Below are 26407 nucleotides of genomic sequence, written 5' to 3' on the forward strand. Positions count from 1 at the left end.
CATGAATGACCACCTATAGGATATACATGGACATGCTGTGACACGAGTGTAATCTGTTGAATACCCTCAAAACTACACCATTGTACACATCACAGAGTTTTATAAAAAAATACAATTAGCAGTATACGGTGTCAACTCATTCAACATTTTGAAGTCTAATGATAACTTATAAAATATCATATTGCAATTATGATAAAAAGAAACATACTATGGACTTTGCTCATTGTTAAAGGCCGTACGGTGACCTATAGTTGTTAAATGTCTGTGTCATTTTGGTCTCTTGTGGAGAATTGTCGCATTGGAAATCATATCGCAACTTTCTTTTTTCATTTATACAAATAAAAGCAGATAATTTCAAGATTTTTATAGTGTATTATTCGCCATAAAGACAAATTTTATTGTCATATAATAGCGGTATTTTTAACATTGTCTATAAAAGAGAGAGAGAGGTTTGGCTTGCCATGAAGCCAGGTTCAATCCATCATTCTTCAATTGAGAAGATTCACAATATTACTTCCATGATTCAGTGTAACTCCATTTACCGGTGAATTTTATTTTAACTTCTCTGACGAAAAAAAACCCAAAAAAAACCCAACACCTTTGTCAAACATGGATTGTTTCATATTCACCATTTGGTACATGTATATGTCCGTGTTTAAAGCGATACGTACATGCAGGACAAATTATTTTGTTGAATGAAATCATATTCTAATGGGTGCCGTAGGAGAACCACTAGAGTTTTGAGCAAGAATTTCTTGGCATGAAACAGATCGAAATCTCGGAGTTATGATATTTCATGTATATTTTGAACTCCGTATAAACCCGGTAACCTTTGCCCAAAAAAATGAATGGTAGTTCCACTGCCGTATTTGATGTTTATTCTGAGTCAAGTGTTTGTGCGGAAACTCCCAAGTAGACAACATGCATGTGTATTAGACCATAGCAGGCTTTTCTTATAAAATAACGAGTGGTGCCTGTCCTGTACACGAAAAGATCGGTTAGAAAGCAAGTTTTTAATTTTAGTTAGTTTGGAAAGCTTAATTCGAGGGTTGAAAATTGTAAGCGCCAAAAAAGGAGGTTTGAGTGGTCCACTGGCACTATTTTTATTTCAAAAACGGTAGTCACTACATTTGATAGGTTTATATGTTCTTTTATCTAATCTTTTTAATAACTAATGGATGCCGTAGGAGGTCCAACAGAGTTGTGATCAAGGATTACTTGGCATGACCAAAAATATGTTGGTCTGAGAATCGTTAACACTCAAACCTGACCAACCTTGAATTTCTGCGGACCAATGTCCTTACTGAGTGATACATACATTTTATTAACACCAAACGAAAACTTTGAATGTTGAACGTATAAGGATTATTACTTTAAAAAAAATGAGATTTTTTTTTCACAAATTTGAGGAAAAAAATTCAAGTTTCATTTTAAAATAATACATCATATCGTACTTTAAAGGAACAAAAAATGCGTTTTCAATCTCGACATTTTAAGGGAGGGAAAAAAAAAAAGTAATTGCAAAAATTTACCGGAATATTTTTAGGTTCGTTCGTTTTAGTTTTTAGTGAAGATGAGATGTGAAAGCTATAATTTTTGTGGATAATTCAATTAATTGAATAAAAAAGGATATGTATGAATGTATTGTTGATTGGTGCAGAAAAATAATAATCATTTATATTACGCTGGCCATAAGCATGAATAGTTATTGCACGACGGGATCGTAAACTCGCAAAACCGAGTATACTCGATTTTTAGAGTTCGCCCTGACCGGTAAACTGTACACCAATATCGCTTTCATGATTATATATGAATATTTTATATGATCTTAGTTCTATTCGTTTTCTGCATTGTTTGTCGACTTGATCTGAAAACCAAGTTTTTTAAATTTACGCTACATTTTAAAACCGACCAGAACTTAATAATAAAAGCAGTGAAACCTATATCGTTATTTATTAACGGAGGCCAATTCGGCCACACGTGTACGCGCAGACACAGCCTCTACAGGAAGGCAGATCACGGCTTAATTTATACAAGCAAAGTTTTATGCGTACTTTATTTACAAATACATGTATTTGATCTGTATTGTTTACATGACCATGATCACGGAAGTCTTAATTTTATGTATTAATTTGCAATATTGTGATCAAAATTCGTTTTTTAAAACAAATAAATAATTTTGTGGTCGTTGAAATTTAATTGCATTATGGGTAATTTCGGATCGTGTAGATAGAATGGGGAATGGTGTATGGTGTAATGTGTAACGTGTATGGTGCAAAGGTGTAACGTGTATGGTGTAATGGTATAAGGTGTATGGTGTAATAGTGTATGGTGTATGGTGTAATGGTGTATGGTGTTAGTGGGAAGTTTACACCATCCAAGGACTGTACACCTTAAAGTCCTTCCAATAGTATCTGAGATATGGACTTGACCACCAAATCTTAACCTTGTTGAATGTTCACTGATCCATGAAATGAGGTCAAGGTCAAGTGAAAACTGTCTGACGGGCATGAGGACCTTGCAAGGTACGCACATACCAAATATAGTTATACTATTACTTATAAAAGAGAATTTAACATTACAAAAAAAAGTTTTTTTCAAGTAGTCACTGAACCATGAAAATGAGGTCAAGGACATTGGAAATGTGACTGGCGGAAACTTCGTAAAATGAGGCATCCATATACAAAATACGAAGCATCCAGGTCTACCACCTTCTAAAATATAAAGCTTTTAAGAAGTTAGCCAACGCCGCCGCCACTGCTTGATCACTATCCCTATGTCGAGCTTTCTGAGATTAAAGTCGCAAGCTCGACAAAAAACAATCAGTTTTAAGGGGGCTCGCGGGTCTGAATCATTTGTTTAATTTTTTTTTTTAAATGGGGTCACCGTTCATTTCCGCTCACAATCTGCCTTCGAAAGAAGCATACATTTTTGTTAATGTCCTTTTTTCTGTTGACCTAATAAGGGAAATAGTTATAATATCAAAATAAAAAAAAGAACTAAATTACAGAAATCGCTTAAATTTTACAGTTATTTAGTTTATGTACAGCTTTTTTGAAAAAAAATTTAATGCCAAAAATGGCTCAAAAGGGAGATAATTTGGAGCTTTTCAAATGATATCTACATTTTAAAAGTCACCTGAGGCCAACACCAATTGCTTTTTGGGAAAGACTCTTGTACCATAATGATAAAGTAATAACTAATTAAGGTAATAAATACAATTTGTAATGAAAAATTATTGTTTAACTTTTTTTCTGAAAATCTTGTACCTGCAAGCCTCCTTAAGAAAACTGTGTTCATTCATTAAGTGTATTAATAAAAAGGTTTTTCCCTCCATGTAAAAGTTAAGCACAAACTGATTTCTTCATATTTAGTTTAACCTGTTTATTATACAGGTATTTCATCATAAACTTAAAAGTTGTACTTTATTATATTTTATCTGCAGCTGTTTATTCTCAACTATTGTATTTGTATTTATATTGTAATTGTACTTTTTCTGTTGACTTGTATTTAGTTTTTAGAGAATAAAATATCTATCAATCTAATAAGAATAAAACTGAATGTTACCTCTTTTGTTTTCACCCAAGGACTGCATCCTTTATCTGTTAACAATTTTGTTACATCAATATGTCCATTCCAAGCAGCCCAATGTAAAGCTGTGCGTCCACCCTATAACAATATAAAAATATAAACATGTTAATGGTGTGTGATAACAAAATCACGATAGGAGTCAAACAATTTACCAAATGTAAGAAATATAACATTGGGTAAGAAAATATCCAATTATATTTGTGTATAAACTATTAAATGGTAGATTAAGATATATAAATTCAATGTATATTTTCTGATTCAGTGAAACAAAACAGGTAAAAAATGATTAGTAAAGTCTTAATTATATGTGTAACAAGTCAAATAATAGCAGCCCTCACTTTATATAAGTCTCACAAGTAATTGTTGTCCATTTAACATGTATGACAAACAACATGATTTTATGTTGATTCAGTAGAATGATCAAAGTTGAAAAAAAACTTTTTTCAAGAAATATTAAAACGAGTAGTATTTTCTGATTCAGTACGAAAAAACAAGAAAAATAAGACCCCACTTTATATAATTTTGTCAAGTATTTGTTATTTTCAAAAGACATTTTACATTAGATCTGTAGAATTAAAGATGTTAACACAACTTGTTCTCATCAACTTCTCATTAAAATCAGATGTTTACAAAATAATTTTTCGTCAAGAAACAAAATTAAACCTTAACTATCTGATTCAGTTCTGTGTTACGAATAAAATGAGACCCCACTTTATATAATTCTAACAAGTATTTGTTGTCCATTAAACCCGTCGGATTAACCACATGATTTTGTGTAGATTCTGTATAAAATGATGTTTGGTCAGAGTAAGGTCATTATATCTATCATTACCGGGTCTGTAGCTTCTAACTGACTTCCCTGAGTGACTAGGAAAGTCACCACCTCCAGGTGTCCTCCCCGAGCCGCCCACATAAATGGTGTCATTCCCCACTGTAATATCAACATATAACAGACATCAAAACTTGTGTCATAAACTGGACAATGTTGTGTAATAAATATAAACAAAATATATATCACATGAATCAGTGGTCAAAACTGAATAAAATGACCAGTCACAATTGTATTTATATTCTACATAAACAACAAATAAATAACATGTTTTATTGTGAGATGTCAGAACTTCCATCAGAACTGTCAAGTTAAAAAAAAAACTTTTTTCAAAAAACATTAAAACGAGTTATATTTTCTGATTCAGTACGAAGAGACAAGAAAAATAAGACCCCACTTTATATAATTCTGTCAAGTATTTGTTATTTTTAAAAGATGTTTTACATTAAATCTGTAGAATTAACATTATCTGACTAAAGATGTTAACACAACTTGTTCTCTTTAACTTCTCATTAAAATCAAATGTTTAAAAAATAATTTTTCGTCAAGAAACAAAATAAAACCTTAATTATCTGATTCAGTTCTGTGTTACGAATAAAATGAGACCCCACTTTATATAATTCTAACAAATATTTGTTGTCCATTAAACCTGTCTAATTAACAACATGATTTTGTGTAGATTCTGTATAAAGTGGTGTTTGGTCAGAGTAAGGTGATTATATCTATCATTACCGGGTCTGTAGCTTCTAACTGACTTCCCTGAGTGACCAGGTAAGTCACTACCTCCAGGTGTCCTCTCAGAGCCGCCCACATTAATGGTGTCCTTCCAACCTGTAATATCAACATATAACAGACATCAAAACTTGTGTCATAAACTGGACAATGTTGTGTAATAAATATAAACAAAATATATATCACATGAATCAGTGGTCAAAACTGAATAAAATGACCAGTCACACTTGTATTTATATTCTACGTAAACAACAAATAAACTACATGTTTTATTGTGAGATGTCAGAACTTCCATCAGAACTGTCAGGTTAAAAAAAAAACTTTTTTCAAGAAACATTAAAACGAGTAATATTTTCTGATTCAGTAAGAAGAGACAAGAAAAATGAGACCCCACTTTATATAATTCTGTAAAGTATTTGTTATTTTTAAAAGATGTTTTACATTAAATCTGTAGAATTAACATTATCTGACGAAAGATGTTAACACAACTCGTTCTCAACTTCTCATTAAAATCAGATGTTTACAAAATAATTTTTTGTCAAGAAACAAAATAAAACCTTTACTATCTGATTCAGTTCTGTGTTACGAATAAAATGAGACCCCACTTTATATAATTCTAACAAATATGTGTTGTCCATTAAACCTGTCTGATTAACAGTATTTTGTGTCTTTTCAAAATAATGATCAAAGCTTAGAAAATATTTAGTGGTATTTCCGTGTAAAATGTTGGGTGTCTACCAGCTGCTTCATATCATATGAGTTGTTGTGTATAAGGGTAATATAGCAATGGTGTATATTTGTGGTGAGTTTAAGGGTAATATAGCAATGGTGTATGTTTGTGGTGAGTATAAGGGTAATATAGCAATGGTGTATGTTTTTGGTGAGTATAAGGGTAATATAGCAATGGTGTATGTTTGTGGTGAGTATAAGGGTAATATAGCAATGGTGTATGTTTGTGGTGAGTATAAGGGTAATATAGCAATGGTGTATGTTTGTGGTGAGTATAAGGGTAATATAGCAATGGTGTATGTTTGTGGTGAGTATAAGGGTAATATAGCAATGGTGTTTGTCTGTGGTGAGTATAAGGGTAATATAGCAATGGTGTATGTTTGTGGTGAGTATAAGGGTAATATAGCAATGGTGTTTGTCTGTGGTGAGTATAAGGGTAATATAGCAATGGTGTATGTTTGTGGTGAGTATAAGTAAAGAACTGCAATAAGCCATGTTTATTTTTTTCAAGTTTGCATTGCCTATAAGTGTGATCTGTAACTTGTTTGTGATGAGTGTAATAATGTCATTGCTATGTCACATGTTGGTGTTGAGTATAAGAGTGTCATTGTTATGTCACATGTTGGTGTTGAGTATAAGAGTGTCATTGCTATGTCACATGTTGGTATTGAGTATATGAGTGTCATTGCTATGTCACATGTTGGTGTTGACTATAAGAGTGTCATTGCTATGTCACATATTGGTGTTGACTATAAGAGTGTCATTGCTATGTCACATGTTGGTGTTGTCTATAAGAGTGTCATTGCTTTGTCACATGTTGGTGTTGACTATAAGAGTGTCATTGCCATGTCACATGTTGGTGTTGAATACAAGAGTGTCACTGCTATGTCACATGTTGGTGTTGAGGTAAAGAGTGTCATTGTTATGTCACATGTTGGTGTTGACTATAAGAGTGTCATTGCTATGTCACATGTTGGTATTGAGTATATGAGTGTCATTGCTATGTCACATGTTGGTGTTGACTATAAGAGTGTCATTGCTATGTCACATGTTGGTGTTGACTATAAGAGTGTCATTGCTATGTCACATGTTTGTGTTGACTATAAGAGTGTCATTGCTTTGTCATATGTATGTTGGTGTTGACTATAAGAGTGTCATTGCCATGTCACATGTTGGTGTTGAATACAAGAGTGTCACTGCTATGTCACATGTTGGTGTTGAGGTAAAGAGTGTCATTGTTATGTCACATGTTGGTGTTGACTATAAGAGTGTCATTGCTATGTCACATGTTGGTGTTGACTATAAGAGTGTCATTGCCATGTCACCAGGGGTTAAAAAATCCACTAGCCCGACGCCCGGGACTACAACATTGAGGCCTCGGGCAACCAAAACTTGTAACCCAATATGCCCGACGGACTAGTAACAAAAATTTCTTGGCGTTTCCAAAATATAAAGTGGAAAATCCCCTTATCACTATTATATCTTAGCCAATCAGATTCGACTACGTCATCTGGGAATCTCAGAATTTGAACTGATTTTGCAGGATCCCGTACTTTCAATATCGATTTTTCAGTACAGGGGTATTGTACATTGCTTATGCAACCAGAGAAATATAATGTAACCAGATTGTACCTCCTTCTGAATAATTTATTGAATTATAAATGTGAACCCCTTTTAACAGCAGACACCTGACTTTTGTCAGATATAAATTTGTAAAATGTGCGCATGTTATGGTAGCCATTTTGTTGTTTTTACATACTGTGAAGAAGCCTCTAGAACCATGACCTATACATTGACAGTCTTCAGAAAACTTAAACTTGATGCAATAATATTTCATCATTATGATTATGATTATCTTCATTGATATTCAAATGAAATAGAATTTACAACAAATACAATTTCAGTTTAGCGACTGTGCTCAGTTTGGAGTATTAATAGCGCACAATTAGCTTACCATGGATATTACTGTACTTCGTTTATACAACTAAATAAGAGACACAAAGTATGGATGGTGATATTTATTCACATATATATTTATGGTCATTTGATTTATTTTAATAAATCGAATTTTTAAAACTGAAAACAAGTATGATCATAATATGTAACCAGCTGATATTTCTTTTACACAAAAATGATGATGTATCTGATAAAAATTACTCCAATCCTTTTATGCCAGGCATGCTTTTATATTACCATGTATAGAAGTGGTCAAGACTTGTACCATCTCGAGATTTGAGCAAGTCATTATTACAGTATATTTAATGAGTATTCAATTAGCGAATTGAATATAATATCTGCTAATGGGATATTTGTTACTGTAAGTTTTGGGTATCCAATTTGCAAAACAATCCACTATACAAGTGGATAAAAATTGTCAAGTTTAAAGAGTTCATTGTTTATTGCAGGAAACGGCATACTCGGGCTAGTAGGTCAGTTTTTTTGGGCTATTAATTCTTTCAAGAGGGCTAGTAAAATCCTGCTACCAATGAGCCCTGGGCTAGTGAGCTTTAACAAAATTTCTTAACCCCTGGTCACATGTTGGTGTTGACTATAAGAGTGTCATTGCTTTGTCACATGTTGGTGTTGACTATAAGAGTGTCATTGCTATGTCACATGTTGGTGTTGACTATAAGAGTGTCATTGCTATGTCACATGTTGGTGTTGACTATAAGAGTGTCATTGCTTTGTCACATGTTGGTGTTGACTATAAGAGTGTCATTGCCATGTCACATGTTGGTGTTGAATACAAGAGTGTCACTGCTATGTCACATGTTGGTATTGAGTATAAGAGTGTCACTGCTACGTCACATGCTGGTGTTGAGTATAAGAGTGTCATTGCTATGTCACATGTTGGTGCTGACTATAAGAGTGTTATTGCTATGTCACATGTTGGTGTTGAGGTAAAGAGTGTCATTGCTATGTCACATGTTGGTGTTTACTATCAGAGTGTCATTGCTATGTCACAAGTTGGTTTTGACTATAAGAGTGTCATTGCTATGTCACATGTTGGTGTTGAGGTAGAGTGTCATTGGTATGTCACATGTTGGTGTTGAGGTAAATAGTGTCATTGCTATGTCACATGTTGGTGTTGACTATAAGAGTGTCATTGCTATGTCACATGTTGGTGTTGACTATCAGAGTGTCATTGCTATGTCAAAAGTTAGTTTTGACTATAAGAGTGTCATTGCTATGTCACATGTTGGTGTTGAGGTAAACAGTGTCATTGCTATGTCAAATGTTGGTGTTGAGGTAGAGTGTCATTGCTATGTCAAATGTTGGTGTTGAGGTGAAGAGTGAAATTGCTATGTCACATGTTGGTGTTGACTATAAGAGTGTCATTGCTTTGTCACATGTTGGTGTTGACTATAAGAGTGTCATTGCCATGTTACATGTTGGTGTTGAATACAAGAGTGTCACTGCTATGTCACATGTTGGTATTGAGTATAAGAGTGTCACTGCTACGTCACATGCTGGTGTTGAGTATAAGAGTGTCACTGCTATGTCACATGTTGGTGTTGACTATAAGAGTGTTATTGCTATGTCACATGTTGGTGTTGAGGTAAAGAGTGTCATTGCTATGTCACATGTTGGTGTTTACTATCAGAGTGTCATTGATATGTCACAAGTTGGTTTTGACTATAAGAGTGTCATTGCTATGTCACATGTTGGTGTTGAGGTAGAGTGTCATTGGTATGTCACATGTTGGTGTTGAGGTAAATAGTGTCATTGCTATGTCACATGTTGGTGTTGACTATAAGAGTGTCATTGCTATGTCACATGTTGGTGTTGACTATCAGAGTGTCATTGCTATGTCAAAAGTTAGTTTTGACTATAAGAGTGTCATTGCTATGTCACATGTTGGTGTTGAGGTAAACAGTGTCATTGCTATGTCAAATGTTGGTGTTGAGGTAGAGTGTCATTGCTATGTCACATGTTGGTGTTGAGGTGAAGAGTGAAATTGCTATGTCACATGTTGGTGTTGACTATAAGAGTGTCATTGTTATGTCACATGTTGGTGTTGAGTATAAGAGTGTCATTGATATGTCACATGTTGGTGTTGAGTATAAGAGTGTCATTGCTATGTCACATGTTGGTGTTGAGAATAAGAGTGTCATTGCTATGTCACATGTTGGTGTTGAGTATAAGAGTGTCATTGTTAAGTCACATGTTGGTGTTGACTATAAGAGTGTTATTGCTATGTCACATGTTAGTGTTGACTATAAGAGTGTCATTGCTAAGGACATGTTGGTGTTGACTATAAGAGTGTCATTGCTATGTCACATGTTGGTGTTTACTATCAGAGTGTCATTGCTATGTCACATGTTGGTTTTGACTATAATAGTGTCATTGCTATGTCACATGTTGGTGTTGAGGTAGAGTGTCATTGGTATGTCACATGTTGGTGTTGAGGTAAATAGTGTCATTGCTATGTACATGTTGGTGTTGACTATCAGAGTGTCATTGCTATGTCAAAAGTTAGTTTTGACTATAAGAGTGTCATTGGTATGTCACATGTTGGTGTTGAGGTAAACAGTGTCATTGCTATGTCAAATGTTGGTGTTGAGGTAGAGTGTCATTGGTATGTCACATGTTGGTGTTGAGGTAAATAGTGAAATTGCTATGTCACATGTTGGTGTTGACTATAAGAGTGTCATTGCTATGTCACATGTTGGTGTTGACTATAAGAGTGTCATTGCTATGTCACATGTTGTATGATCAGGTGTCACATGTCATGTTTAGTACAGGAGTAGTAAAGGCATGTTGTATGATCAGGTGTCACATGTCATGTTCAGTACAGGAGTGGTAAATGAATGTTGTATGATGTGGTGTTACATGTCATGTTCAGTACAGGAGTGGTAAATGCATGTTGTATAATCAGGTGTCACATGTCATATTCAGTACAAGAGTGGTAAATGAATGATGTATGATCAGGTGTTACATGTCATGTTCAGTACAAGAGTGGTAAATAAATGTTGTATGATCAGGTGTCACATGTCATGTTTAATACAGAAGTGGTAAATGATTGTTGTATGATCATGTGTCATGTCTTGTGTCATGATGATGCAATATTTATGTATTTTTTTGTAGAATACCATGAAAGTGTATCTTAAGTGTCATAAAGTATAATAAAATAAATCTCAATATTTCAGTTGTATACAGTAAGGAAGTTTCATACAGCAACCCTTTGACATACAAACTGGAGTGGTATTCATCAGTGTAATGAAGTAAATCACAATATTTCAGTTGTATACAGTAAGGAAGTATCAGACAGCAACCCTTTGACATACAAATTGGAGTGTTATTCATCAGTTTAATGAAGTAAATCACAATATTTCAGTTGTATGCAGTTATGAAGTATCAGACAGTAAACTTTATGACATACAAACTGGAGTGGTATTCATTGGTGTAATGAAGTATGTCATGTTTGTTTGTGGCTGTTGTGTGTCTTTTCATCTGGCCATGGCATTCTTCTACTACTTCATGTACTTAATGTGGTTTTTCACTTTTTTACTTGGGTATTGGTGTTGAATACAGGAGCTGTATATTTTGGTGGTGTGTAATGATGTTTCACACTGTTTTTGTTGAATACAAGAGTTCTATCTACATTCAGGTTGTGTGATGATGTTTCTTAATATTTTGAGACAAGATTATTTGCAATAACCAAAAATTAACATTGAATCGCTGAACATAAACAAGAGTAATATTTGACTGATTCATATAATTTGTACTATATAATAAATAACTTTATATGTGCTAAACATTTTACTTCACTTACATCATCTCTACATTCCAAGTTAGCTCTGTTCTTTACACATAATTTTACCTCTTTTTTATTCCCCTCATATGCAGCTGTAAGAAGTTTCTGTAAGCAAAACAAAGCTTTTAAATTTTCCTCTTAAACATACAAATGTATTATAAATGTAATAATTGAATTTAACAAGCTACATTTTTACAGTTTCAACAGTTTATACCAAAAACAGTGATTACCAAGAAGGAGTGAAATTGTTGTGTATAATTTCAGAGTTTTTTTTTTAGAAAAGTCTGTAGACAATTGTATTATGCATCAGTTTTGAGATCAGCCTAAGTTTTTGTTGAGGTTTGTGTTGCTCGGTCTTTAGTTTTCTATGTATGTTTTGAATATAAAAAGAAGATGTGGTATGATTGCCAATGAGACATAAAATAGACCAAATGACACAGAAAATAACAACTATAGGTCACTGTACAGCCTTCAACAATGATCAAAGCTCATATGGCATAGTCAGCTATAAAAGGCCCTGAAATGACTAATGTAGACTGTTGAGTTTTGATTGTTTTTCATTTTTTTCCATGGCGATGTCAGATTCTGTTTGACCTAAAGAGTTGTGAATGTCCTTCAATATCTTATGTTTCTTTTTTTTTGTCTCCTGGAATTTTGTATATTGAAATTCTGTTCACTGTAGTCATTTTGATTTCTCCTGTTCTCCCCCTGAGAATACTGCACACTGTATCTTTATGTACAGTTTATAGACAACATATGTCACATGACATACATGTAGGTCAGATGACACTGACTTTTAAGAAGAAAAACTTACCTCATCCCAACTTGCCATTATATCCTGTAAAAGAAAATGAAATCATTGTATATTTATTAAAGTAAGGAGATATGATTACCAATGAGACAACTATCAACTTAAGTTCAAATGAAGTGGATGTAAGCAATTATAGGCAATGGTACGGCCTTCAACAATAAGAACAAGAAGCTGTCAAGTGACACAAACTAATATAGATCTGCAACTTCTCTATCCATGCCAACAACTTTAAATGTAATGAAATATATCCTTTAATAAAAATAGATTATTATCTAATTAGAGGAGTTCACTTCATAAAATTATATATATAACATTCAGAAAATTCTTCAAACAATATAACATTTGAAATTCTGTTCACTGTAGTAATTTTGATTTCTCCTGTTCTCCCCCTAGGAATACTGCACGCCTGTATCTTTATGTACAGTTTATAGACAACATAAGTCACATGACCATTGATTTTTAAGCAGAAAATATTACCTTATTCCAACTTGCCATTATATCTTGAAAAAGAAAAACACAATTTCATTGACAGTGGCACGTGCGCCCTTAGTGTCTAATTTTACAGTGTTGAGAAAGGAAATTATCAGTAAGATCAAAGGAAAAATTTGTAAAATAGCAATAACTTTATATATTTAAAAGAGTTGTGAATGTCCTTATATATCTTGCGTTTCTTTTTTTTGTCTCCTGGAATTTTATATATTGAAATTCTGTTCACTGTTGTCAATTTAATTTCTCCTATTCTCCCTCTGACTGACTCTGAGAATACTACACTCCTGTATCTTTATGTACAGTTTATAGACAACATACTGGTCACATGACCATTGACTTTAAAGAAGAAAATCTTACCTGATCCCAACTTGCCATTATATCCTGTAAAAGAAAAACACAACATTTTATCATGTTTGTACACAAGAGTTGTAATTTGAAGAGAAATATTTTTAAGGGGCATTAACTACAAGAAACAAAAAAAAAATATAATCATGAAAATTAATGAAAGTTTGATCGGTTCTGTTTTGTTAAAGTTTGTTAAAGGGGGTTCTACATTCATAACATTTGACCGTTACAGTGAAAAACACATTCAAAATTTTTCTGGTGTATTTTTACAAGCAGAATCCAAATGTGTGATAATTAAATAAATGGGGAATGTGTCCATGGGACACAGATGATGCCCTTGCTTGCATATCATATAACGCTATAAAGGGGCATAACTGTAGAACAGTAATATTGACACCCCTAAAATTCATACCTGATCTGTATTTTGTGGTAATAAGCATGGTGTATAAGTTTCATAACATTTGGTTGAGGCTAACTTGTTAGAGAACGGAAACGAAAAATTCAGCAATTTTTCCATTTGTAAACATGGTAAAGGGGCACAACTTTATAATGGTTAAAGCAACAGCACCAAAATTCAAACTTGATCTGTGTTTTGTTGTAATAAGCATTGTGTATAAGTTTCATAACATTGGGTTGAGGCAAACTAAAGTAAGAGAACGAAAAGAAAATTCAGCAATTTTTCCATTTGTAAAGGGGCATAACTCTATGACTATAGAACGGTTAAAGTTACGCCACCAAATTCAAACTTGATTTGTGTTTTGTGGTAAATGGCATTGTGTATAAGTTTCATGACATTTGGTTGAGGCAAACTTAAGTAAGAGAACGGAAACCAACTTTGGGACGTACGGACATACGTATGTACAGACAGACAGGGATAAAACTTAATGCCCCCTCCATTATGGCGGGGGCATAAAGAATTCAATGAAGTAGTTAATTGTGTACACTTTGCCTTTACATTGTTTTGAAAGAAACTTGTTTAAGTAAAGCCTCTGTCTAATTATCAATATGATTAAATGATTAAACATGTTAAATACCTAATGTGAAATCTGTTGGCCAGAGTTCTGCAATTGTCAATAAGGGATTAAACGTGGGCCTTCGTCAAACTCTTATTGCAACTTCAAAATGTTATTGTACAGTCTGTCTTCATGGCCTTAATGCCACTTTATATTACATACATTTTTATTCCATCTGCCACCAGTCAATTAGCCTCATAAGAATCTGCAAATAAAGATTGATATAAAATGTTAAACATGTAAATTATCATTGATATGGTCATAATTATAACTGTATACAAAACTTTGAATTTTTGAAATACTAAGGCTTTTCTATCTCAGGAATAGATTACCTTAGCTGTATTTGGCAAAACTTTTATGAATTTTTGGTCCTCAATGGTCTTAATCTTCGTACTTTATTTGGCCTTTTTAACTTTTTTTTTATTTGAGTGTCACTGATGAGTCTTTGGTAGACGACACGCGCGTCTGGCACAAAAACAAAATTTCAATCCTGGTATCTTTAATGAGTTTATTTATAAACAGATGTAAACCTGTAAAAAAAAAAATCCTGGGTCTAATATTATTAAATGTAATTTCAAGAATGGAATGCCAATAAAATTCGCTGAAAATACAGAGAAGGTCATACAGTTCCCTCGTAATTCGCTGACAATACAGAGAAGGTCATACAGTTCCCTCGTAATTCACTGACAATACAGTGAAGGTCATACAGTTCCCTCGTAATTCGCTGACAATACAGTGAAGGTCATACAGTTCCCTCGTAATTCGCTGACAATACAGTGAAGGTCATACAGTTCCCTCGTAATTCGCTGACAATACAGTGAAGGTCATACAGTTCCCTCGTAATTCGCTGACAATACAGTGAAGGTCATACAGTTCCCTCGTAATTCGCTGACAATACAGTGAAGGTCATACAGTTCCCTCGTAATTCGCTGACAATACAGTGAAGGTCATACAGTTCCCTCGTAATTCGCTGACAATACAGTGAAGGTCATACAGTTCCCTCGTAATTCGCTGACAATACAGTGAAGGTCATACAGTTCCCTCGTAATTCGCTGACAATACAGTGAAGGTCATACAGTTCCCTCGTAATTCGCTGACAATACAGTGAAGGTCATACAGTTCCCTCGTAATTCACTGACAATACAGTGAAGGTCATACAGTTCCCTCGTAATTCACTGACAATACAGTGAAGGTCATACAGTTCCCTCGTAATTCACTGACAATACAGTGAAGGTCATACAGTTCCCTCGTAATTCACTGACAATACAGTGAAGGTCATACAGTTCCCTCGTAATTCGCTGACAATACAGTCAATACAGTGAAGGTCATACAGTTCCCTCGTAATTCGCTGACAATACAGTGAAGGTCATACAGTTCCCTCGTAATTAACTGACAATACAGTGAAGGTCATACAGTTCCCTCGTAATTCACTGACAATACAGTGAAGGTCATACAGTTCCCTCGTAATTCACTGACAATACAGTGAAGGTCATACAGTTCCCTCGTAATTCACTGACAATACAATGAAGGTCATACAGTTCCCTCGTAATTCACTGACAATACAGTGAAGGTCATACAGTTCCCTCGTAATTCACTGACAATACAGTGAAGGTCATACAGTTCCCTCATACAGTTCCCTCGTAATTCACTGACAATACAGTGAAGGTCATACAGTTCCCTCGTAATTCACTGACAATACAGTGAAGGTCATACAGTTCCCTCGTAATTCACTGACAATACAGTGAAGATCATACAGTTCCCTCGTAATTCACTGACAATACAGTGAAGGTCATACAGTTCCCTCGTAATTCACTGACAATACAGTGAAGGTCATACAGTTCCCTCGTAATTCACTGACAATACAGTGAAGGTCATACAGTTCCCTCGTAATTCGCTGACAATACAGTGAAGGTCATACAGTTCCCTCGTAATTCGCTGACAATACAGTGAAGGTCATACAGTTCCCTCGTTATTCGCTGACAATACAGTGAAGGTCATACAGTTCCCTCGTAATTCGCTGACAATACAGTGAAGGTCATACAGTTCCCTCGTAATTCGCTGACAATACAGTGAAGGTCATACAGTTCCCTCGTAATTCACTGACAATACAGTGAAGGTCATACAGTTCCCTCGTAATTCACTGACAATACAATGAAGGTCATACAGTTCCCTCGTAATTCACTGACAATACAGTGAAGGTCATACAGTTCCCTCGTAATTCACTGACAATACAGTGAAGGTCATACAGTTCCCTCGTAATTCACTGACAATACAGTGAAGGTCATACAGTTCCCTCGTAATTCACTGACAATACAGTGAAGATCATACAGTTCCCTCGTAATTCACTGACAATACAGTGAAGGTCATACAGTTCCCTCGTAATTCACTGACAATACAATGAAGGTCATACAGTTCCCTCGTAATTCACTGACAATACAATGAAGGTCATACAGTTCCCTCGTAATTCACTGACAATACAGTGAAGGTCATACAGTTCCCTCGTAATTACAATACAATGAAGGTCATACAGTTCCCTCGTAATTCACTGACAATACAGTGAAGGTCATACAGTTCCCTCGTAATTCACTGACAATACAGTGAAGGTCATACAGTTCCCTCGTAATTCAGATTTTATAAACAACATTGTGTACTTATCTAATCTAAATTTCTTGATCACAACTAATTCAAATTTTCTGAAGATAAAAACCAATCATCCCTACATCTTTGATTTTATCATGTTTATAAAGAACATTGTGTACTTATCTAACTGAAATTTCTTGATTGCAGGTGCGTATTTTGTGGTATGTACTTGTACACAAGACAGGCACGTGATATCTAATTCTTGATTGCAGGTGTGTAATTAGTGGTATGTACTTGTACACAAGACAGGCATGTGATATCTAATTCTTGATTGCAGGTGTGTATTTAGTGGTATGTACTTGTACACAAGACAGGCATGTGATATCTAATTCTTGATTGCAGGTGTGTATTTAGTGGTATGTACTTGTACACAAGACAGGCATGTGATATCTAATTCATGTTTCAGATTGATAGAGTAATTAAAGGAGGGGGCTAGATACGGGGAATTCTGGAATTCGAAGAGTGAAGCCTATGGTTCACATACATGTACCTGTCTATTTGTTATATCACAGTGTTTTTGTTAAACAACTGATTAACATTGTTATCACAACTAATTCAAATTTTCTGAAGATAAAAACCAATTACCCCACATCTATGATTAGTGATACATTATTAAAATGTAACAACATATATACATGTAGCCTAGATGAAATTTATTTTGATAATCACATTTATCTAAGGAGACGACCATTTGATATACTAGACGTGCAAAATAAATTGTGTTACCATGGTTACTGACATCGATTTACAACAGCCTGCAAACTGCACAAGCCTTAAAATGGTGGGAAAAAGATTACATAAAGTGATCTGGTACAAGGGTTAAAAATGTGATTACCCAGTGATCTGGAAGGTTTTTTTCACTATGGTCCCAGGGCCCCTCGAAAATAAATTCAATGGGCCATTTTAAAAAATAATGGGCCATTTGAATTGACTTCTGTAAAAAATAAACAAGAGTGCACACGCTGAAATGTCTCACCTTCTATACTAATCATTGATATTATGTTGATAGTCCTAAGTATAAAGCTAAGCTTTAATACAACTGTCACATAAACTTAACATTAACCAAGATAACTAAACAAAGACCAATGAACCTTGAAAATGAGGTCAAGGTCAGATGAACTATGCCAGGCAGACATGTACAGCTAGCAATGCTTCTATACAACATATATAGTTGACCTATTACTTATAGTTTAAGAAAAATAGACCAAAACACAGAAACTTAACACTGTGCAATGAACCGTGAAAATGAGGTCACGGTCAAATAAAACCTGCACGACTGACATAAAGATCATAAAATATTTCCATACACCAAATATAGATGACCTATGGCATATAGTATTAGATAAAAAGACCAAAACTCAAAATCTTAACTTTGACCACTGAACCATGAAAATGAGGTCAAGGTCACATGACATCTGCCCGCTAGATAGGTACACCTTACAATCATTCCATACAACAAATATAGTAGACCTATTGCATATAGTATGAGGAAAACAGACCAAAACACAAAAATTTAACTATAACCACTGAACCATGAAAATGAGGTCGAGGTCAGATGACACCTGCCAGTTGGACATGTACACCTTACAGTCCTTCCATACACCGAATATACTAGTCCTATTGCTTGTAGTATCTGAGATATGGACTTGACCACCAAAACTTAACCTTGTTCACTGATCCATGAAATGAGGTCGAGGTCAAGTGAAAACTGTCTGACAGACATGAGGACCTTTCAAGGTACGCACATATCAAATATAGTTATCCTATTACTTATAATAAGAGAGAATTCAACATTACAAAAAATCTTAACTTTTTTTTCAAGTGGTCACTGAACCATGAAAATGAGGTCAAGGACATTGGACATGTGACTGACGGAAACTTCGTAACATGAGGTATCTATATAAAAAGTATGAAGCATCCAGGTCTTCCACCTTCTAAAATATAAAGCTTTTAAGAAGTTAGCTAACACCGCCGCCGCCGCCGGATCACTATCCCTATGTCGAGCTTTCTGCAACAAAAGTTGCAGGCTCGACATAAAAATTATCAGTATATTTTTGCAAAAAGGTGTTGGTACTTACCTTTATCAGTCAGAGGTCAGACATAAATAAGTCTGAATCTGCTTTTGACTCATAGAGGTCTAAATTTGTAAGTTTTATGATTTGTCTCCCTTTAATGCAAGACAAAATACGACTTTAATAAGTCAAATATTGTTAAGCAAGAAATAATTGACCAAAATCAAAAAGTTGCAAATATCGACTCTTACAAGTCGATAAGTTACCAAAATTTGATAACTTCAAGACCCACGCATATTTATAAAAAGGTCATGCATCTAAATCAAATAATGACAACATTGAAAGACAATGCCTTGTCTTCTAAAGAAAAATGTGACTGAGAGTCTAAAAAATCAGAGATAATGTTAATTAACCTTACAACCACCTGGAACCACAATTAATGAGGTAAAACCTCTGTGTTTAGTAAGGATGTTCAATTAGATAATTGAATACAGATAGCTAAAGTCCTTATGTCAGAACTCTCAGACAGGTTTTTGCTGTCATAGGTGGTGCACTTAGGCCACCAAGTAAAATTAAGTTTTTTCATCAACATAAATAGACCTAAACAAGTCTGTCATTTTTTGACTTAGATAAGTCTAAAATTGAAAGCACATTTTTATAATAAATACATGTTTTGACTTCTTTAAGTCAAAAACAAAAATAGACTTGTTTATGTCTGAGCTCTGACTGTTTATGATTTTAAATAAAATCATGGATATTGTTCCTGTGATTTTGTAATTTCAATTTCAATGAATATATATACAATAACTTCTTCCAACCCCAACAATATTTAAGTTAACCTTTATTTACTATGTTTAAACTGGTACTGTTGCCTTGTTCATGTTAATGGTTTTTTTTGTACATTAATGATTAAATTTGGGTCTTTGTCGATACCATACTTATTCCAGACGTTTTGTATCAGAGGACATTTCATGCAGTTCGTCTGCACTTCTTGTATTATTATAACTTCATCACGGTGACAAGAATAACAGTATAGAGTACCATTAATTCATAGAACAAAACAACAAATCGCTGAAGTCATGTTTACAAAATGTCAAAACGAGCCAAAGACCAAAAATTGACAAGGACAGTTAAGCGTCTTTTATGGAGACAAAAATTATATTCCTAAAAAGTCTTTGGGGTTCTTCAATCGAAATAATACCAAGCTAAACTAAATGAGATTATTATAAGAGTTAAATCTCGTCTGTACTAGCCAAATTTCACAAATTTAAAGATGTTCATAAAAAAAAATATATCATGAATGAGGGTTAATTACGTTTTTTGGGTTATCAATATCAGATAGACCGCATGGTTCTATTATTACTATAGGAAAACACCCGAGACGTTAAATTGCATGGTTCTATTATCAGGCCACAGACCACAATTAATTCCTCTATCAGTTCTTTATAACGTTTTGAATCATTAAAAAAATTGCACCATGCACTTTTGTCAAATTTTTTGTGTGTGTAATGTATAGTCCTAGTCCGTTTTGTAGTCCAAATATATATCTAAAATTCAGAAAGATTGAACCAATCACTTTTACAAATTTAGCTAATTCACATCCATACCCCTATTGACAAGTCAAGAGATGTTCCAAAAACTGTAAATATTACCTTTTTGCACTTGGCCTAATCACTCATTCCATATCAAAATCAGTTTAAATACAACATCCAAAAATTTATTTCATCTCTCTTCTTTCATTTCCACCCAAAAAAATCTAATTAAAAGGAACTATATTTGTGGAGAACGAAAAGCGGGGTCATTAATTGTTGTCTTGGGCCTATTAGGGGCCTAAAACTTGACAAATTCTGATAAAACTTGGCATGATTTAAGCTTAGTATATTATGAAACAGTTTACAAAGTTTCAAAGCCATATGATACCAAATAAAAACAAGAGGCTCTCAAGAGCCTGAATCGCTCACCTTAATTCTTTTGGTTAAATCTCTCATCAATGATTATTTTGGCTTTTCAATTTATTTAAATGTTTTTTGGATCGTCCTATTTTCTTCAAAAGCCAAAAAAAATAATCATTTTCTCCTATGTTCTATTTTAGCCATAGGAGCTATGTTTCTTGACATACAAGGAAATAAAATATAAAATTTATACTAGATACTCTGAAACTCATTTAGCCTAAGTTTGGCTGAAATTGATACAGCAGTTTCAAAGGAGAAGATTTTTTAAAGTAAGTCAACATGATGAACAAATTGTGAAAAAAGTCTTTAAAGGGCAATAACTCCTTAAGGGGTCAATTGACAATTTTGGTCAATTTGACTTAATTGAAGATCTTACTTTGCTGAACATTATTGCTGTTTACAGTTTATTTCTATCTATAATTATATTCAAGATAATAAACAAAAACAGCAAAATTTCCTTAAAATTATCAATTCAGGGGCAGCAACCCAACAACAGGTTGTCTGATTCATCTGAAAATTTCAGGGCAGATAGATCTTGACCTGATAAACAATATTACCTGACGTCAGATTTGCTCTAAATGCTTTGGTTTTTGAGTTATAAGCCAAAAACTGCATTTGACCCCTATGTTCTATTTTTAGCAATGGCGACCATGTTCAGGGATGATTCCAGGTGTTTTCAAATGGGTCCCTTGAATATCAAATTGGGAATTTTTATCCCAATTGGGATTTTTTTATGCATACAATCTAATACGAAACAATATCATTTTCCTGTAAAAACGGAAAATGAATATTAAGTTAATTTCACTTGTATACTGATTGAAAAAATTATTGGATTCAGACTAGGGAAGTTGTAATACATGAGAATATCATTGCATATGATGCACTATCATCTTAACTTTGGTAAACGAGGCCTATTACAAAAACATATATACCACAAGTACTAGCTAACATAAACCTATGGCAAGCGGTTTAGCTATTTATTCGAATTTCAAATTATCTGATAATATATAAGATATCTTATGTAATATATAAGATATCTGATGTAATATATAAGATATCTCATGTAATATATAAGATATCTCATATAATATATAAGATTTATTTAAGATATCTTAAAGTATATGAAATATCTTACAAATATGTTTTGTATAAGATATCTTATCATATACTTAGACTAAATAACATATGATTTTTACTGTATGATAATAGCATTAAATTAACGTAAATTCCATATTTTTCGAATTGGTGTTTAGCGGGCTGATATGAAAAGTGTATCACATGCTTGATTGTTATCCCATGCCTTTCCGTAACGTTATCACATGGCATTCCGGTGATACTCGGCAAATTCCGGAAAATACACCTCAATGCTACGTTTTCAGTGAAAAACATTAAGAAATAGTGTACAACACAATTATTTAGATACTGAAAAGTATACTGTGTAAAATAATAACAAAAAATAAATAAAAAATAAAAAAAACAAACAAACAAATTATTGAATAAATGCATTCTTTATAAGTTTCAAACATAATTTAGAAAGTTACTTTGAAAAGGTTGACTTTTCCAAACAGTGCTCACTATGTATATTGTGATAATACATGCGATATGAAAAATGCCATGTAATAATCTGATATTATATAATTTGGATATCATATTAAGAAAATTATATGAAATATCTTATAATTTATACTATATCTTTAATAATATTTCTTATAATATATAAGATATCATAAATAATATTTGTTATAAGATATCTTATATAGAATAGATATCTTATGTAATATAGAAGATAACTTATATCGATTTTAAAATATATATATCTTACATAAACTTTATATAAGATATCTTACAAATATACTTTATATAAGGTATCTTATAAATATACTTTATAAAGATATCTTACAAATTTACTTTATATAAGATATCTTATATAGTTTATAAGATATCTTTTATAGTTTATAAGATATCTTATATAATTTATAAGATATCTGATAATATCAGATTATTACATGGCATTTTTCATATCGCATGTATTATCAGCCCTCGGTTCAATATCAGCCGCATGGCTCGAGGGCTGATATTGACCGAGGGCTGATAATACATGCGATACGAAAAATGACATGTTATGATCTTTTTATCATATGCTTCAACAGTAGAGAAAAATAACAGATTCATATATTGATCTTTCTACGTGGTTCCCGAAAAGAAGTTGAAAGAGTAAAAAGTTCACGGACGTCGGACCAAAAATTTGATACATTCAATATGAAATCTTTCTATCATATGCCTCAACAGAGAAAAAATCATTTAAATATTGACGAATTGACAAAAAATAATTCAACAATATGCATCATGAACATTGTTTGGAAAAGTCAACTTTTTTAAAGTAACTTTCTAATTTATGTTTCAGAAAAACTTAAAAACTGCATTTATTTAATATTTTTTTTTTAATTTAATTTAATCATTTTACACAATATACTTTCCACTATTCAAATAATTGTTTTGTACACTACTTTGTAATGTTTTTCACTGAAAACGTAGCATTGAGGTGTATTTTCCGGAATTTGCCGAGTATCACCAGAATGCCATGTGATAACGTTACGGAAAGGCATGTGATAACAATCGAAGCATGTGATAAACTTTTCATATCAGCCCGCTAAGCACCAATTCGGAAAATATGGAAAATACTTTAATTTAATGCTATTATCATACGGTAAAAATCATATGTTATTTAGTCTAAGTATATGATAATGAAAATTATATGAGATAACTTATAAACTATAAGATATCTCATAAATTATTTAAGATATCTCGTGAACTATATAAGATATCTTATAAACTTTATGAGATATCTTTCAAACTATATCAAATATCTAATGAACTATTATATAAGATATCTTATAAGTTAATGAGATATCTTGAAGTTAGATTTAATAGAAAAATGGCTTGCCATATTAACCAGTGAAAAAAAGCACCCATTGGGTAATTTTTCAACAGATCATCTTTATTTACCTTGATTTAAATGTATTTCAAATAGAACTGGCCAATTGTTGAGTTCAGAAAAGCAATTACAAAAGTATATATATTTAATTGATAAGATATTTAAAGCAATTGAACCAGTGAACTTTATAAAATTATTTGGATCATTTTCATATCTTTTGAAACAGTTCCAAAATGATGACATCGTATTTCAGGGGGGTCTCATTTCACGAATGGTCTATCTTCAACATTATTTTCAAAAACGTTCAAACTTTTGTCTTTTGCTGAAAAAAGAGCAAAATATAAAATAATTTCCTTTACAAAACAAGTTTTAATCAAATTACATAACTGGATCTGCTGGGCAATCTGCTTTTATCATTAAAGTTCCTTCATCAATGTTATATCAAAATTTGAATTTGGTCTTTGTCGAGGTCTGTTTTGACACCCATTTTGACAAAAAGCATATTTTTGATCAACCTGCTGAGCGATCTACTTTTACGAGACCGAATTTCCCATAACATTTTAACTTCAATTGAATCCGGCCGCCAAAATTGTTTACCTCATGTTGACATAATTAAATTAAATTGTTGTTAATAAAATGCGATCATAGTCAGCATTCTTATCCGGATTTTACTAGGTTTTGACGACAAACTATGAAAAATTAAAGTTGCCGTAATCGGTGACGGAAACGTTTCCGGAAATATCAATTTTTGTTTTATTTTCCTCAATTGGGAATTTATATTTACAAACATTTTTCTGGGGCCGCTGGCCGAATTAAGGGCCGTTAAGCGGCCCTAAACAATATAGTGGAATCATCCCTGATGTTTGTTGATAGATCATAACTTCGGATACAATTTACAAACTAGATACCCTAAGGAACATTCAGTTAAAGTTTGGAAGTATTTGGCCCAGTAGTTTCAGAGGAGAAGATTTTTGTAAAAGATAACTAAGATTTACGAAAAATGGTTAAAAATTGACTATAAAGGGCAATAACTCCTAAAGGGGTCAACTGACCATTTCCATCATGGTGACTTATTTGTAAATCTTACTTTGCTGAACATTATTCCTGTTTACAGTTTATCTCTATCTATAATAATATTCAAGATAATAACCAACTAGAGGCTCTCAAGAGCCTGTATCGCTCACCTGATTCTACTTGGGTTTTTGAAATCATATGAAAAAATATAAAATTTGGCTAAAAGTGACAACACAACCTCATTGATAAGGAAAGGAACATGTTTAATTTCATTCAAAAGTCCCCCACTGGCGGCCATCTTGGATGGCGGATCGGCTACAAAGTAACAACACTTGGTCAGCACCTCATAAGGAACATTCATGCCATGTTTGGTTTTATTCCATTCAGTGGTTCTCTAAAAGAAGTCATTTGTATGCATTTCCCATAGGGTCCACGTATGTTAAACTAAGTCCCCTGCTGGCGGCCATCTTGGATGATGGATCTGCTACAAAGTAACAACACTTGGTCAGCACCTCATAAGGAACATTCATGCAATGTTTAGTTTTATTCCATTCAGTGGTTCTCTAAAAGAAGTCATTTGTATGCATTTCCAATAGGGTCCTATGTTAAACTAAGTCCCTGCTGGCGGCCATCTTGGATAATGGATCGGCTACAAAGTAACAACACTTGGTCAGCACCACATTAGGAACATTCATGCCATGTTTGATTTCATTCCATTCAGTGGTTCTCTAAAAGAAGTCATTTGTATGCATTTCCCATAGGGTCCTATGTTAAACTAAGTCCCCCGCTGGCGTCCATCTTGGATAATGGATCAGCTACAAAGTAACAACACTTGGTCAGCACCACATTAGGAACATTCATGCCATGTTTGATTTCATTCCATTCAGTGGTTCTCTAAAAGAAGTCATTTGTATGCATTTCCCATAGGGTCCTATGTTAAACTAAGTCCCCCGCTGGCGGCCATCTTGGATGATGGATTGGCTACAAAGTAACAACACTTGGTCAGCACTCCATAAGGAACATTCATGCTATGTTTGGTTTCATTCCATTTAGTGGTTCTCTAGAAGAAGTCATTTGTATGCATTTCCCATAGGGTCCTATGTTAAACTAAGTCCCCCGCTGGCGGCCATCTTGGATGATGGATCGGCTACAAAGTAACAACACTTGGTCAGCACTCAATAAGGAACATTCATGCTATGTTTGGTTTCATTCCATTTAGTGGTTCTCTAGAAGAAGTCATTTGTATGCATTTCCCATAGGGTCCTATGTTAAACTAAGTCCCCCGCTGGCGGCCATCTTGGATGATGGATCGGCTACAAAGTAACAACACTTGGTCAGCACCCCATAAGGAACATTCATGCTATGTTTGGTTTTATTCCATTCAGTGGTTCTCTAAAAGAAGTCATTTGTATGCATTTCCCATAGGGTCCTATGTTAAACTAAGTCCCCCGCTGGCGGCCATCTTGGATGATGGATCGGCTACAAAGTAACAACACTTGGTCAGCACCTCATAAGGAACATTCATGCCATGTTTGGTTTCATTCAATTCAGTGGTTC

The 26407-nt window shown here is 33.6% G+C and overlaps 1 protein-coding gene across 1 annotated transcript in view; it reads right to left on the minus strand.

The window, feature by feature from the left end:
* The window catches only part of LOC139493887 (uncharacterized), a 452812-nt gene that overhangs the window by 69164 nt on the left and 357241 nt on the right, over positions 1–26407 (minus strand). The window contains exons 7-9 of the mRNA XM_071282052.1: positions 5153–5251; positions 4424–4522; positions 3568–3669 (exon numbers count right to left, since the gene is read on the minus strand). Of these exons, the coding sequence (XP_071138153.1) occupies positions 3568–3669; positions 4424–4522; positions 5153–5251 (300 nt within the window). The remainder of the gene's footprint in view (positions 1–3567; positions 3670–4423; positions 4523–5152; positions 5252–26407) is intronic.

This window comes from Mytilus edulis, chromosome 11 (genome assembly GCF_963676685.1).
Source record: "Mytilus edulis chromosome 11, xbMytEdul2.2, whole genome shotgun sequence".
Taxonomy (NCBI): domain Eukaryota; kingdom Metazoa; phylum Mollusca; class Bivalvia; order Mytilida; family Mytilidae; genus Mytilus; species Mytilus edulis.